Source organism: Anopheles gambiae, chromosome 2 (genome assembly GCF_943734735.2).
Source record: "Anopheles gambiae chromosome 2, idAnoGambNW_F1_1, whole genome shotgun sequence".
Classification (NCBI taxonomy): domain Eukaryota; kingdom Metazoa; phylum Arthropoda; class Insecta; order Diptera; family Culicidae; genus Anopheles; species Anopheles gambiae.
Window position 1 is genome coordinate 86846814 of NC_064601.1, and position 17022 is coordinate 86863835.

The window sequence follows — 17022 nt, forward strand, 5'->3', positions numbered from 1 at the left end:
AAAAGCTCACAAGTTTCTCAAATTCTTATCGCTACCGTCGCTGTTTGCCTTTTCAACTCCCGTGAACATTTTAGAGCGTCTCACGTGTGTGCTATCTTCCAAGCGCAGTAAACGATGCGTATCGCGACCTCCCCTTATCTCACGCGTAACCGCGCAATTGCTCTCTCTCACACATACTTTTTTGTTTTTGCTTCGGTCTCTCGTTGGGCACGTTGAAGAGCATCTCAATCTAACGAGATCAGAGATGCCGTGAGTGGACAATGGTACGCCGCAAGCGGTTTGCAAAACTGAGCACAGTGCGAAGAACAAAACACGCCTGTCTGCAGTATCGTAAATTAGTCACGTACCTGTATAAAGTGCCTTCGGAAAGGGTAGAGAGTGTAGAGAGATAATTGAAGCATTTAAATAAAGAGCAAAAATGATAAATTATCTTCTCATTATCTCACTCCAAATGGACTTTGATCAGAATTGTTTCGACAATTATAATTCAAATATCTTATCGTTGAGGGTTGACAAAATAAAAACAAATTGCACACTGTGCGGGATGTGACACACATACAAACAGATAGAGGACAGATAGAAAAAGCTCTCAAATTATCTTCGTTGAGAGAATGAGTCAACAAACCACTGCCAAACGGAGCTTGTTGACAACTGTATGTTTGTGTGGTTTTGACTGCTTTCTGTTACACTTTAGTCAGAAAATTTATGATAAAATAAGGCAATATAATATTTTTGTAATATTTCTAATCTATTTTAACTTATTAAATTAATTTCTCATTTAAAATAAATCAATTGTTTTACACCGAAAGTTGCTCATCCGCAACTCACCACAGTGCATCGCTTCTTCGATTCGCAAATCTCTCCCAGCGCTGCTTTGCTCTCACATGACCCAGTCGCTCTCCCGATATCGCTGTTTCCCCTTCTTCGTTACTTGGTTGTCTCACACACCAGCCAACAGCTACTAAACCACGGTCCCGTGTCGCACAAACCCAGGTATAAACAATCCCAACACATCGTCACCATCGTCGGCGTTGTTGTGCACCGTGCAGTTCAGTCAGTCGTGCCAATTGTTAGTGGAATTAATATTGAATTCCACTTTTTCTCTGCGTCCTCCGTGACAAACGCGCGCTGTGACTAACCGGCAGCAGACCAAAGCCCCGATATTTCACACGACAGTAAAAAAACAACCCATCTGACATCTTCACCGGAGCGGCTACGGCGGTGAGAGCGGTTCTACGGTTGACAGCGATAGCAAAACACCACCACCATCATACAGTCGTTTTCGACATTGCTGTTGGTGCTGTTGTTGTCGTTGCTGTGGCCTGCTTTGTGACCGTGCGACCGTCAGTTGTGCTCGCCTTTACAACGGATCGTCGTCCTACTCAGTGCTTACTACGTGCGTTTTGCGTACCCAGGGAAGAAAAGCGCAGCCAAGATTCTTGTGAAGCGAATGTAAGTAACTAGGCCACGCGAGCCGGGATCTCTGTGTGTGAAAAAAGTGCAACTCGAATCGCTTGCACCTACCGGAAAGATGGTTTCTTTTTGTAGTGAATTTTGTTGAGTTGAGGCATAAAGCTTGGATGTTGGTGATTGAGTGGTGAAGGTGATTCAATTATCTCCCCCATTTGCCCCCATCCCGGTGTGTGAACATCCTTTCTCCATGAGCACATATCCACAACCCCTCCCGAAGTGTTACGTCATCGAGTCCGTTGTGCTGTGTGCTGAGCAAGAGAGAGAGAGAGAATGGAAGTGAGCTGAATAGTAACTCCAAAATCAGCAACAACTTGGATTTTATAATTTTTAGCCAATTAAAACGACCTGGTCCCCGTATGCTCCGGGAACTGTGTGTTGGTGCTGGTGTTGGTGTGTTGTGTTTTGTATGAAAATTAATTTTAAACCCAACCTGCACCACACTACTGACCCGAATTTCATTTTTTCTTCCGCTTTTCGCGCTCATCGTTGCGTCCAAAAAGTGTCATTTTTTCCTCCTCCTCCTCCGGGGTTTGGTCGTCACGTTCGTTCGTGACTGCATTTCGGGGGCACTCTGCCTCGGGTGTGTGTGTGAGTATGGCCCTCTGAAAATAGATCATGACAACACACGTACACAGTACAGTGCACGGGCAAAAAATGATATTTGTGCCGTTTCCGAACCAATAACTGTAAGGTTCGAATCGCCTCAGCAGCAAGCTCGGAGAAACACGGAAACTGCCGCCCGCCCGTGTTGGATGGAGCAACTGATATCTCAAGCGTAACCGACACGGCGGAAGGCCACGCTTGCCGAAGATTCGGAGGCACACCGCGAGACAAATTAAAACGCTCGAAAACAGAACGAAACCAGCTTCAGTTTTCGCCCCATACACAGTGTCTTATGCAACAACGGCAAGACAGCAAGGCCCTCCGTTCCTGTTCGGAAGCAATTTTAAATTGAAAAAAGGTCACGCAGGACAAAATCGATACTTCGACCTGTTTTTGCAACAGTGTTGGTGCGCGTTCCAGCAGTATCAGTAAGGACGAATGTATAAACACTTTTACTATGCCCCCGCGCCGTAAGACAGGAAGGCGCCCACTACTGCTGTTGCACACGGGGTTCGGGTGATGCCGGCTATTTGGCGCTGTGCAGGGAATTAAATGCATTGGCAAATAAGCACTTTGGATGCGCAAACATCGGGGAGCAGGGCGGTAGACCAAGCGTCGCCGGCCAGATTGTTTTGTGTAATAAGCTTTCTGTTGGTTTCAATTGTGTAAACAAAGCAGAAATAACTGAACTTTGTTTTGAAATTAAATTTTGTAATTTTTAACATTGTTTTAATGTGTAAAATAAATCGTTATTGGAATTATAGAGTGGAATAATTCAACGCAACTTTAGTTTTAAAGCTTTGTTATTGAAAAATCCGGTTCGAAGGACCAAATTATAGTAATTGAATTTACCTAAGATAAAGCGTCTTTTTGGAAGCTGTATTTGTACAACATACACACATCGATGTAATACCATACCGCACCTAATATATCCAACCGTAAGCAGGAGCGTATCACGTGCGCCACTGACTCAACGACGGTCACTCGCTCAAACGGCACACCAGTGTCGTAGTGACATTTTTGTCACCTCGCGTCACCATTGCCTGCAGGGCAATTAGCGACTACTGGCGACTGATTCACCAGCATCCACCAGCAATACCAATAGGGGGAAACCAACAACCAACACAAGCACGACCCTCAAGCTCTAATCTAACGCTCCTCCGTCTTTCCGTGTCTTCCTATTTCAGCAAATCGTTCCTCTTACAGTACGCGCTCATACCCTTAACAGCAACCATGTTCGCCCTTTGGTACTTTTCGCTCGCGATGGACGAGCTGAGGTGAGTACGCATCCCAAAACCTTCTAAATCTAAATAATGCTTAGGATGTTAAGGCCGGTGTGTTATGCAAAATGGCAATTAGAATATGCTACGTTACTGCTAAAACAAAACCAAAAAAAAATAAAGCTGCATGCGCTCCAAACGCAAGAGCACGCGGTCACGCAAAACAAGCTGAAGCGCATATTGACTGAACATGGCAACACAATGTCACACTACTGCTGCTGCTGTAAATAGAAATCATTAGCGATCGATTTCGCTTCGACCCCGTGGCGGAATCGAATCATGGGACGCATCCATTTGTGGGACTCCGATACAATCTCCGAAGGTGGCGCTACGATGGGGTGAAGAAAACCTTCGGCTCCGTCTAGCCGGCGTGTTTGACTCATCGAAAGCGTTTGTCATCGACCGGATTAATGTGCATCTCAACGCATTACTGCGCATGTGCACATGTATTTGGAAATGCGCGCAGAGAGTGTACTCACCAAGATGACATTCTCTCTCTTGCGCACGGCTGAGCTTTTTGGCATTGTAATGGAAGCTCGTCTTCGTGTTTTGATCGAAGCTTGCGCTGTTGGCTTTGTGGGTAAACGCCCTAAAGTATGCAAGCAGCAATGCATGATACAGTCAAGGGTTACTTGTTCTTTGAATTGTTTGTAGTGGGAAAGGTTCGTAATTAGAACATGTAAACACAATTTTAAACCAGTGGCGGATTTAACGGTGCGCGGACTGAGCGGCCGCGGGGGGCCCCGTCAATGTAGGGGCCCCGTGTATGGTAATTCCAGCATATAGAAGAGTGTGTACAGTAGTCTCAGCGAGATATTCTGTGCTAGATAGGGGCCCCATGGATGAAGGGACTCATACACTATAGGGACCCAGTACAGGGATTCTGAGCACCCCCCCCCCCCCCGCCAGCAAACCATTAAAGTGTGTTTGATTCAAAACTTAATGCAGCAATATGCACCCCCCCCCCCCCCCTGCTCGACACCAACCGTGGGGCCTCCACTGCTTTTAACGCTTAGTGCCCCCAACCCCCTAAATCCGCCACTGTTTTAAACAAATGATATTTTATGGAAAACTGGAAACTCTAACGTTGGAAACACAAGAACATAAATTGAACATTGGACAAGAACATTAATGAATAACAAACCTTCCGCTCCCATGTTAGGCGATTATTGTGTTCCGAGTAGAGATGGGTAACTCTGATAATTCAATCGATTTTTTAAATCTAAATCAAAGTGAATCTTTGAATCTGAAACTCAAATTCAAAAATGTATGGATCTTCAAAGATACATGAATGATCCAATGTTTAATGAAATTTTAAATATTCATAAATATCCAAGGATGCATTAAACTTTAAAGATTTCAAAGTTTAATGAATATCTCATGATGTATGAGTCTGAGATGTAGATGCATGAATCTCTATCAAATGTTTTTCTCTTTTTTAGCCTCTTCATTGCACAAGCGTTTGGAATAGATTTTGAAATATTTCGTATAGCAGTTGTTTGCTATGAGACGTTTAGTTTTTGTGAATTGGGACATGACAGACGTTAGGATGACAGGTTTTGTTTTTGACAGAAGGAGTTTGGTCACGTCCAGAGAGAGAAACACAACGTAGGATAAAAATAAAGGAACTCCAAAACAAACATTGGTGCCGTAGTGACCAAGATTGTGAAAATTGTGGAAAATGACGGATTTCAGTTCGGACGAAGAAGCTTTCCTTGGGTTTAAAGATTCATCTGTTAATGAAACGATGTTGCCGGCCTGCCAACCACAGCAACCTATGTCAAGCAAGATGGCGGACAAGTACGATAAGCAAGCGCAGCTAGCCCGTAAAAGTAATGAACAAACGAAAATAGCTGGCAAGAAAGCGCAGAGAGACGCCATCTTGCGTTGCATCGAACGGATCGACAATTTTGCAGAGCGAGCAAACGGCATAACGCAGGAGCAAGCAACGACTCGACTCAATCGATTGGAAAAATGCTGGATGGAATTTGAGGCAATTGCCAACGAGTTGCGACTCTTGGATGATGCATGCCATTCTGATGAAAATGAGCAGTTATATGACGCCGTAGATGAAAATTGTATGCAAATTGCGGATCTCATCAGATTGAAGATTATTAAGCCCCCACCAGTAGAAGCTCCAGCAGTGCGAGTGAAAGAGTCGGCAAGTCAAATGCAAGATAGTATGGGTGAATCAAGCTGCCTTATCAAATTACCAAACTTGTCGCTTCCAGTTTTTTCAGGAAAATACGACGAATGGCTACCTTTCCGCGATATGTTTGAGGCAAACATTCACACTAATACAACTCTAGCGCCTGTGCACAAAATAGCTTATTTGAAGCAATCGTTAAAAGGAGAAGCTGCTAGCCTAATTAATTCTTTTCCATCGACAGGAGCAAGCTATATGCCAGCCTGGAACGCTCTTGTTGAGCGATTTTCGAATGAGTATGTACTAAAAAAGCGTTACGTTAATTCTTTATTGCAGTATCCCGCTTTGAAATCCTCCAGCCAGAAGGAAATCCACTCATTAGTGGACACGTTTGAGCGAAATATAAAGCTTCTGAAGCAGTTAGGAGAGAGTACTGATGAATGGGGTATGCTTATTATCCAAGTTATGCTATCAAAGCTGGATGAAAAAACACACCATGATTGGGAGAAATATGTAGAAAATTCAAAAAAACACAGTTTGGATGATTTAGTGAAATTTCTTCATGTTCAGTCTCGAGTTCTAGATGCTGTTACAGAGGATCGTGTTCAAACCGGCAAATTAAGAAAGACAGTAGAACGACAATTGGCAATGAACGTAACATCCCAGATTCAGATTTGCGTAAAATGTGGAGAGCAACACCTACTTCATACATGCAATCTATTTAACAACATGTCAATTGATGACAAATATCAATTTGTAAGCGAAAAACGGCTTTGCCGTAACTGTCTACGCCCGGGGCACGTCTCTATGGCATGCAAGATGAGATTTCGATGTTCCGAATGTCATAAAAAACACCATACTCTTCTGCATAGAGAACAGCTAAATGGATCGCTATCGGAACAAATGAACGAGTTGAACGTGAACGAATCGAGTAGCACCACCTCGTCAGTGAATGCAGCTGTAACCGCATCGCAAAATCATATATTTTTATCTACTGCGATTATTTTTGTTAAAAATTCTTCAGGAAAGCAGAAACAAGCAAGAGCGTTGATCGATAGCGGTGCACAAGTAAATATTATATCAGAAGCTCTATGTCGCAGTTTGCATCTGAACGGAAAAGGTCGCAGCCAAGAGCTAGTAGGCGTAGGCAAATGCCCGGTATTCACAGCTAAAACCGTTGAAGCGGAAATAGCATCAAGGAACTTCGCCTACAAACGTCGAATGAATTTTTCGGTGCTACCAATGATTACTGGCTACCATCCGGAACGTATCGACACGTCACTATTTAATCGTGATTTTCAATTGGCTGATCCCGAGGCTGGCAATGGCGGTCAAATTGATATTTTGCTGGGCTCAGAATATTACCATGAATTTTTGCAGACAAAGGGCCATGGTACAGTCAAGGTTAGGAAACCTGTCGGAAACATGCCAGCGTTTATTGATTCTGTCTTTGGGTGGTTAGCGACCGGTAAAGTAAAGGGTGAAGCTGATGATAATAAGAGCATCGTTCCGCAGTCGATCATGCATGTTGGTACCAAACCTTCGCTCGAAGAGCTCATTGTTAAATTTTGGGAAATAGAGCAAATTCCAGAAGCCGTTAAATGGACGTCCGAGGAACAAGAGTGCGAGGACAGCTTTCAGCAACAACATGATCGCGATTCCTCCGGGAGATATATTGTGAGATTACCGTTCAAGCACGCTGGAGTGGCTAAAAACTTAGGTGAGTCTAAATCTTTTGCTATGCGACGTTTTCAGCAGCTAGAACGCCGTTTCGACCGAAACCCTGCTTTGAAAAATGAATATGCGGCAGTGATTAGTGAATACGTAAGTCGAGGTTATCTGCAAAAGGCTAAAGGTGATAACGATATATCCGTACAATGTTTCTTGCCTCACCATCCTGTAGTAAAAGAATGCAGCACTAGCACTAAAATTCGTCCAGTGTTTGATGGATCGGCTAAAACAGCGAGCGGCTGCTCGTTGAATGACGTATTAATGAAAGGCCCGGTCATCCAAGATAGTTTGCTGAACCTTTTGCTAAGATTTCGATTGCATCCGATCGCTATAGCAGCCGATATAGAGAAAATGTACCTCCAAATAAAAGTCCATTCAGACCACACCCCGTTACAACGAATACTTTGGAGGAGCGATCAATCTCAGCCGGTAGAAACCTATGAGTTGCAGCGAGTAACCTTTGGTTTGTCCCCGTCTTCCTTTTTAGCGACTCGTGTTTTAAAACAACTTGCTCTTGATGAAGGCGATAATTTTCCGGTCGCAAAGAAGGCACTCTTAAATGATTTCTACGTAGATGATTATATAGGAGGCGCCGATACAGAAGACGAAGCCTTGCAGTTGTATGAGCAACTCGTGAAGCTACTTGCGAAAGGAGGTTTCCGCTTACAAAAATGGAGTACGAATTCAAAAATGTTGTTAACGAAAATCAACCCTGCTGATCGCGCTTCGAAAACTGCTGTTAATTTTATATCTGATGATCCAGTAAAAACTCTCGGAGTCGTTTGGCTACCAGCATCTGATCATCTTTATGTTCAAGCCAACACCATTGAGTACGCGGAGCCTTTAACGAAGAGAAGAATTTACTCCATGATCGCCAGGTTGTTTGACCCGCTTGGTTTGATAGCTCCAATTATTTCTTGGGCAAAAATAAGGATGCAGAAGCTGTGGATTGCGTGTCACGACTGGGATGACCCATTATCGTCAGAGCATGCAGAAGAATGGAAAGGATTTCATGCTAATCTACCCTTGCTATCCGACATCAAGATTCCGAGATACGTCCGTTTGCCAAAATCGACATCGATGCAGCTTCATTGTTTTGCCGATGCATCCGAAGCGGCATATGGAGCAGTCATGTATTTAAGATCAACGGATAGTGATGGACAAATAAAGGTCGAAATACTTGCTGCAAAATCTAGACCAGCTCCGTTAAAGAGAATCAGCTTGGCCCGATTGGAGCTTTGTGCGGCAGTGGTGGCGATAAATTTGTGGAATCATGTAAGCAAATCAATGGGCATGCAAGAAATCGAAACATTTATGTGGAGTGATTCTAGAGTGGTTTTGCATTGGCTCAAATCTCCTTCGTATACATGGGTCACTTTTGTAGCAAATCGGGTATCGTTGATACAGGACATCGGAAAGTGCTGCAAATGGATGCACATTAGAGGTACAGAAAATCCGGCTGATGTAGTTTCAAGAGGAGCTCTACCCCAGGAGCTATTATCGTCCGATTTGTGGTTCCATGGCCCTAGTTGGTTGTCATCACCACAAGAAGAGTGGAAGGAAAGTAAGATGATAGAAGTTCCACCTGAAGAAATGATGGAGCGCAAGAAGCAGAACATAGCAGCAATTTCGATTGATTCGGTGAATTGGGTGAAACGTTTTTCTTGCTATTGGAAGGCACTAAGATTCACGGCATACTGTTTGCGATGGAAAGGGTACAGGCGCCAACAGAATCCCTCCAGAGAAGCATTTATTACCACCATAGATCTGGAGAACGCAAAAATAACGTTCGTCAAAATGCTTCAAAACGTCTACTTTCCGAACGACATGCGAGAATTATCATCCGGAAAACCTGTACGTGCAACTTCTCGTTTGAAATCTCTGCATCCTTTTATCGATGCAGATGGATTACTCCGTGTTGGTGGCCGTCTACAGCAAACTGGGATCGAGTACTCTGGAAAACACCCTTTGCTACTACCAGGAAGTAGTCATTTTGCCAAACTAATAGCAGTCGAATATCACCGCCGATTGCTTCACGCAGGTCCTCGCGCCACGTTGGCTGAAATGCGAAAGGAATATTGGGTGATCGACGGCCGACGAATTGCTAATTCGGTTTGCAAGAGCTGCGTAACGTGCTTTAGAGCAGATCCTAAAACAGTATCTCAACCTATGGGGCAACTTCCTGAATCTCGTGCTACGCCTACGCGTCCCTTCTCGGTTGTAGGAGTTGACTATTGCGGGCCATTCTATCTCAAGCCCGCTCATCGTAGGGCTGCTGCAACAAAGGCATACGCGGCTGTATTTGTCTGCTTTGCAGTCAAAGCAGTGCATTTGGAGTTAGTGGAGGATTTGTCTACGGCGGCATTCCTTGCAGCGTTCCGTCGTTTCGTTTCGCGTAGAGGATTTCCTACTAAGGTTTACTCAGACAATGGGCTAAACTTTCGAGGAGCAAACACTGAGCTAATGGAGTTGCATCGTCTTCTCAACGATCCGCATCATAAGGAGGCTGTACTGGCGGAATGTGCTAGAAACAAGGTAGAATGGCACTTCATACCCCCGCGTGCGCCTAATTTTGGTGGACTATGGGAGGCAGCAGTCAAGTCGGCGAAACGTACCTTGCGAAAGCTTTTTCGCCTGCAACGTCTATCGTTTGGGGAGATGTCAACAGTGCTGGTGCAAATAGAGGCACAAATGAACAGCCGCCCTTTAACTCCCTTATCTGAAGATCCTAGTGAAGTAGATGCCCTAACACCGGGGCATTTTCTCATCGGGACGGCTTTGATGGCGCTGCCTGATAACAACGTTATGGACGTCCCTGAGAACCGCGTGCGCCGATTTCAATTGCTTCAACAGCTAGTGCAGCGGCACTGGAAGAGATGGAGGACCGAGTATTTGTGTGAACTACACAACAACAATCAACGGATTCTTGTTCCTCAGCGTGTGGCTGTCGGCCAAATGGTGATCTTGAAGGAGGATAACGTTGCTCCCTGCGAGTGGCCACTAGCCAGAATCCACGAAGTTCATCCTGGTTCCGATGGCATCGTTCGCGTGGTAACTCTTCGCACACAACAAGGGTTTCTGAAACGTCCAGTGTCGCGCGTATGTTTGTTGCCATTTGAAAAGGAAGAGCAGTACTAGTAGATGTAAATTTAGGAAATTTAGGTGGCCGTAATGTTTGCTATGAGACGTTTAGTTTTTGTGAATTGGGACATGACAGACGTTAGGATGACAGGTTTTGTTTTTGACAGAAGGAGTTTGGTCACGTCCAGAGAGAGAAACACAACGTAGGATAAAAATAAAGGAACTCCAAATCAAACAGCAGTTATTTTTTACTTTGGTTCTTAGCACGTTTCACTCGGATTTTGTGCATTGAGTGCACATTCGATCTCTTTTTGTGTCTCTTCGAAACGATTCCTAAGTGCTACATTAAGGCTGACTTGTCGTGTGCGTGGTCCAAGTCGTCGTGACTCTTTGGAGATGCATGAATCTTTATAGAAATGAATTATTAAGATTCAGATGAATTTTTAATGTTTTATAAGTCTTTATAGATTCATGAATATTTGGAGATTCGAATTGAGATTCATCACTCATTACGTCGTTAATTCATTTCTGAAGATTCATACGAATGAATCTTTACGACAGATTCATAAACAACAACACTAATTCCGAAGATATCCGCCTTACTTAACACTTAACAGACAACGGTTGTTGTTCCAAAAAAGAAGAAAAATCCATAAAATATTTAGTACGATTCGTGAAAAAAAGTAATTGCTTTGATTTTTACCAGATATTATTTTTTCTTGAACGAAATGTCGAACGAAAAGATAATTCAAAACTACCAAACCAGTAGAATTTGTTCAAAAAAAATTGTCAATATTAGAAAAGAGAGTGTCATATTTGATACGAAAAGATGAACACGCATTTAGCGTACACAACCATAGGACAAAGTATATCCATAACTTTCTCCTTTCCAAATTGTTCATTAACCCATTTACATCGTTTGCACAGTTCAACTACGAACGGCAAACATTTGATTCTTCTTATGCAATTGTTGATGCTAAAATTTCCATCTTTGATAATTAATCTAAGTTGCCGCTCCTCTATCCTGGTTGCGTGTGGAAAACCTCCCCAAACGCCGGCAAAAGGGGGGAGAAAAACACATTTGCAACGACATCGAACGCCAGTCGACAAAGGAAGAAAAATCGAATACCAAACAAACCGGCCCCATTATATAACACGCACCGGATGTACCGCGTAAACCGCCGTCCGATCCGGGTGTGTCTGACGTCTGAGTTCACATTCGTGTGGTGTGAAACCCTCGCCGGTCCGCACAAAAAGTGTGGTTTGTTATTTATAAACGTCTTCGAAAGAATTTTGCCTCTGGACGGTTCTTCGGTGGTTGTTGTGGGAAGTAGGAAAAGCTGCAAAGGCGGGAAACAAACGCAGCATGTACTATCACTTTTCAGAAAGCAAAGAAGACGCGCTGACCGTGTTGTGTGAGGCAGTTGGAAGACACGGATGTTTGTAGGAACATGTCCTTCCCTCGGCAAGGCGAATGTCAAGGTAACTTTTGCACCGCGCAGTGCCGTTTTGCGTGCTATTTGAGGTGAAAAATGGCATACCGTTGAGTGATCGGTCAAGTGTATGTTGTCAGACACGGTCAGCTGTTTGGCTTCTCGCTTCTTTTCTAACCCGAGCTCGCGCTGTCCGCACAGCCCGCGGGAGAAGTATTATTCTTTCAAATAACATCTGCTTACAAACAACCAATTTTCGGGGACAATAAAGTGGAAGAAAAATCATTCCACACGGAACGAAAAAAACATCCCTCACGCCACAAATCTTGCAGCAAAAGCCTTCCATTTTCTCACCATGGTACCAACAAACCATTTGTTTTCACAAATTACAAACGTAAACAAACGGCAACCAACACACACTCGCCAAAGGCAATGAAATATTTTTGCCTGAAAATTATTTGCTACCCTGTTTAGTATCCATAAACTTTCGATGACCGCTCTGCCTTTCTCCCTCTCTATCACTTCTCTCTGGGCGTGCCGGGGTTGATTTTTCAGCAAATTTAGATTACGACAAAACGAAGAAAAGAGATGCAACACACTGCCACCTCGTTTGGCATTTTGCATTTCGAAAGTGGAAAACAAACACCGAAAGCCAAACACGCTCAACCGATTCGCCCATTATTTTAACACCCATTTCTCAAGTTCAATGTCATAGCGGGGAGCTGAGAAAAAAGGGCATTGTAATTAGAGGCCGGATCAAGTGTTGCGAAAGATATACACCGCTCCCGCTTAGTTTGTCAGTCTCGCTGGCGCTGGGTTTGGTTTGCTTTTGTGTTGCTTTAATTCCGCTTGACAATTCGCAAGGAAAGTCAAGACATAAAGATGTCCGGTTGAAAATGCAAATTTATGTGCAGCTTAGTAAGAGGGCTAGTTAGATTTACTCTTGAAATAGTTATAACTAAAAAAAGAGTATTTTTCCAAGATAGTTAGGCAAGCGTTCTGAAGTAGTGATGTACTGTATGGAGCGCACCCACGGCTCCGATCCGACTCCGACTATTGTTAGTTCGATTCCGACTCCGGCAAAATGGAACCACTAGATCCACCCGGAGTCGGAGTCGTTCGGAGTCGTCCGGAGTCGACCGAACGACTCCGAACGACTCCGAACGACTCCGACTCCGAACGACTCCGGACGACTCCGACTCCGGGCGACTCCGGACGACTCCGAACGACTCCGGATGACACCGAACGACTCCGACGACTCCGGACGACTCCGAACGACTCCGAACGACTCCGACTCCGGGCGACTCCGGGCGACTCCGGACGACTCTGAATGACTCCGAACGACTCCGAACGACTCCGGACGACTCCAACTCCGGGCGACTCCGGACGACTCCGACGACTCCGAACGACTCCGCGCGACTCCGTACGACTCCGGACGATTCTGAACGACTCCGGATATTGCAGCGCGGACCTAGCTTCCGGAGTCGATTCCGAATTTATCGGAGTCGGATCGGAGTCGACTCCGGATTTTTGCTAACTTTACCCATCACTATTCTGAAGCTAGGTCAGTCATCAGGAATGATGCAAAAGAGAAATGCAATTTGATTCTTTCATTGAGTAAAAAATACTTTAACTAAATTTGTCCGGCCTCATGATACATACGAATTAAGAGCATACCCATCATAGTTTGACTGATAAACTGTAAATTACAAATTCGCGTAGCTCGAGTGTCACGTAACTCGGGGATAGACAGTATTCTTCTTGTTGTATTCTTCATCTTGGCACAACAACCGTTGTCGGTCAAGGCCTACACCTCTGTACCCTGGATGGAGCGCTCCCCCATTCGTAGGAATGACTATCCTGCTTATCACTGAAAGCCGTCAAACCCATTAGTGGTACAGCGTAGAGGTGTGCCAAATGAACCAGAACCGTACGGATCATTCTGTTCACATGAAAATTTGAATGAACCGGTTCACATGAATAGAACGCTACTTTTGATAAATTGAAATAATCAAAAAAATTGCTTGCATTCAATCATGATCACTTTGAAAAACCTTTCAACATCGGCACATTTACATGCAAACCAAGAAACGGTCGATTTTAAACTTCGCAATGCGTGCTAGCGTCATATGATAGATTGTCAATATTGGCTTGCTGTTCAGGTGACCAGACCTACCTATTATTCTGTAGTTCTACCAATTTTCGAATAGTGTACCGATTTACAGCTATTGCTATTTGTAAATGAACGAATGAACCAAGATCACGTTCACGTTCATTATGATGAACGACTCGGTTCATCTGGTCTTATCCGGCGCTACAACCGCTTTGCGGTCTTGGCCTGCCTCAGGAGTGTCCGAAACCGCTCACGGTCTCGCGCCTTCGTCTGCCAGTCCGTTATCCCGGCCTTAATGGCGGACGCCTCCACGCCATCTTGCCACCTCAATTTGGGCCTACCACGCCTCCTCTGTCCTTGTGGACGGCCTAAAAAGACTTTACGGGCTGGGTCGTCCGTTTCCATGCGTATAACATGGCCAGCCCACCGGAGCCTGGCGAGCTTTATACGCTGTACGACAGTGAGGTCGCCGTACATCTCGTATAGCTCGTCATTATAGCGGCTCCTCCATTGTCCTTCCACACATACGGGGCCAAGTATCCTTCTGAGCATCTTCCTCTCGAACGCGGCTAAGAGGGATTCGTCAGATTTGGACAGTGTCCATGTCTCAGAGGCGTATGTGAGTACTGGTACTATATAGGTACTATATAGTCCCAGCTTCGTCCGTCGCGACAGGTTCTCGGTTCATCTACGTTCACTTAAAAGAACCGAAATGCTCACCTGTAGTAGAGAGGTGTAGGCTTTGACCGACACAACGGTTGTTGTGCCAAAGAAGAAAAAGAAGAATTATTTTTCCCCATGCAACAGATGTCAGCAGAAAAGAACCAATGGAATCAGCTCATGAATTAATTATTTTACACAACAAACGATCGTTCGTGATCGATCGATCATCAAAACACCTACGTTACACTTGAAAAGATTTTAATTATTTTAAAGTTGTTGTCAGTTATATATTTCTTAGCTAACAAACAAAATTATTTTGAAGATATTGTCAGTCAGACGGGAAAACCCGCCAATACAAACACAACGATCTCTTTCATGGACGAGAGAGATCATTTCCAAAGCAAAGATGAGACTATTTTCGGTTCATAAATTGAATGCTCTCGAACAATGTATGGTACGTGTTTGTACATGAATGTATGTGTTTGAAAATCAACTCTTAAATGCTCAAATCTCAGTTAATCCTATCAAGATAAGATAGAATGACATTGTCCGATGTACGATGGCGCACTTGAAACCTGAAGCAAATTTTAACACACCAATTAAAAGCCATCTGTTTAACACATTATTTCCGTGTAATCGTAAAAATTGTACGATCAGATATCGAACACACTTTTACTTTCACATTTTGGGTTGCTTGGCTAATGAAATTCTATACCGGCGGTTATATAGCAATAAAGTTCCATCTGGTATTCCACCCTGCCTGTATGAGTAATGGTAGACGTTGTAAGTCGCGTCAAGTACAACAGAGTTGCTGCTATCAGTGCACTGCGGGCCATAATTAAAGCCAGGTATGTGTGCAGTTTGCACCTATCGCCCGTTACACACGAACGGAGACGAAAATAATCAACGCTGTTGATATAGATAAAGCGTTGCAACCGGTCCAACCCGAAAAAAAGTCTACTTTCAACCAAAAAAAGCTACATTCGAGGCACAGACTGTGACTTGCTGTGGTTCATTTTCGATTGGCAAAGTTGTGTGCCAGGGGTGCTCTGTTGCCAAAGGGGTTGCTCTGTTTTGGCGTTCTGGAAGCATCTACTTGGCAAATTGGCACGTACACCTCATGCCACATACAGACACACATACACTAGGTCGTGCTATATCTTATCGGTCGATGAACGAAGGTAGGCCTCGTGAAAACGGAACAAAACTGCATAGAAAAGATCAGAGCAAATCTCTGTGCAATGTCCGGGAACAGTCATTCGTGTTCGTAGGTTTCCTTTTTGGTTGTTTGTACACAACTATCGGACGCGACTTTTGATGCGATTATCACTTAAGATTCTGCGGGGAGGAGCATGGGCATGAGGACGAAAGAAACTGCAGAACGCGATTTTTGCCAACACTTTCCACGGCCACCATCGCACCCGTCGCACGATTGCCAAACGGATCGTCAATACACGAGACACGACAATTGAATTAACACGTACACGTCGGGGAGAACAATTTTGATCTCTATACCGTGCGGTGCCGTGAGCACGTCCCCGCTCCCAGTAAAGATAGAAAAAAAAACGATAATAGCAGCAAGGCCCTAGCAAGCACAACACAGGTTGCCAAGCGAAATGATTTTTTGGGACAGGAAAATCGAATTCTTGTGCTCGCAAAACACGCCAAACGCGTCGTGCTTCAAGCCAAATTGGATTCTGCTACAGTGCAATGCTTCGCACCGCTTGAATGGAATTGATTGTTGGGCGTTTCGCAATTGTTTATGCTAGGTTAGCTTGTTTTGTTTACTGTTTCATTGTTTTTAGATAGTTTTTTAGTTTTGTTATATGTTTTACTCTAGTATGAACCGTTTTTTGTTTGTTTGTTTATCTGTTTTATATTGTTTTGTTTGATGTTTTCTTGCTTTTACTCATTGTTTTGTGTTGTTGTTTGTTTTCCGTTTCTTCTATTTCCCTTTTCTTATTTTGTTTTTTTTTTCGTTTTCTTTCTTTTTTTATAATTTCCCCCGCATTCATTACAGAAAGCGCATTCCATTGTTGGATAGAATTTTTGCGTTTTTCACCGGTAAACATCGAACCGTACAAGCGCTGCCGGAATCGACACCCACTGACGACACGAAACCCTCGAAGGCTCCCGCCGAACCAGTGGCGGCCAAGCCTGCAACGGTAGTGGAGCCGGCCAAGCCTACCACCACCCCTGAACAGAAGCCCGTCCAGCCTGTCCGGCCACCACCGGTAGTGGAGCCCGTCGTCAAGCCGACCGTTCCGAAACCGGAACCGCCGAAAGTTCCCGTAACGCCGGCACCAGAAACTCCCTCCACGCCGGTGTCAGTGAACAAACCGGCACCGGTTCCGGTTGTGCCCGCCCCTGCTGTCGTGAAACCTGCACCCGTCGAACCACCGAAAGTGCCGGAACCCGCCAAGCCCGCCCCAACCCTTCCCAGCAAACCAGCTCCACCGGCCGAGGAAGCTCCCAAACCGAAGGATCTTCCCAAACCGG

The 17022-nt window shown here is 44.5% G+C and overlaps 2 protein-coding genes across 2 annotated transcripts in view; one reads left to right on the forward strand and one right to left on the reverse strand.

Moving 5' to 3' along the window:
* Positions 1 to 17022, reverse strand: part of LOC1276306 (NADH dehydrogenase [ubiquinone] 1 alpha subcomplex subunit 5) — a 75471-nt gene that overhangs the window by 26148 nt on the left and 32301 nt on the right. The window lies entirely within an intron of this gene.
* The window catches only part of LOC1268213 (arginine kinase 1), a 47210-nt gene continuing 31231 nt past the window's right edge, over positions 1044 to 17022 (forward strand). The window contains exons 1-2 of the mRNA XM_061652253.1: positions 1044 to 1452; positions 3264 to 3353. Of these exons, the coding sequence (XP_061508237.1) occupies positions 3310 to 3353 (44 nt within the window). The 5' untranslated portion in view covers positions 1044 to 1452; positions 3264 to 3309. The remainder of the gene's footprint in view (positions 1453 to 3263; positions 3354 to 17022) is intronic.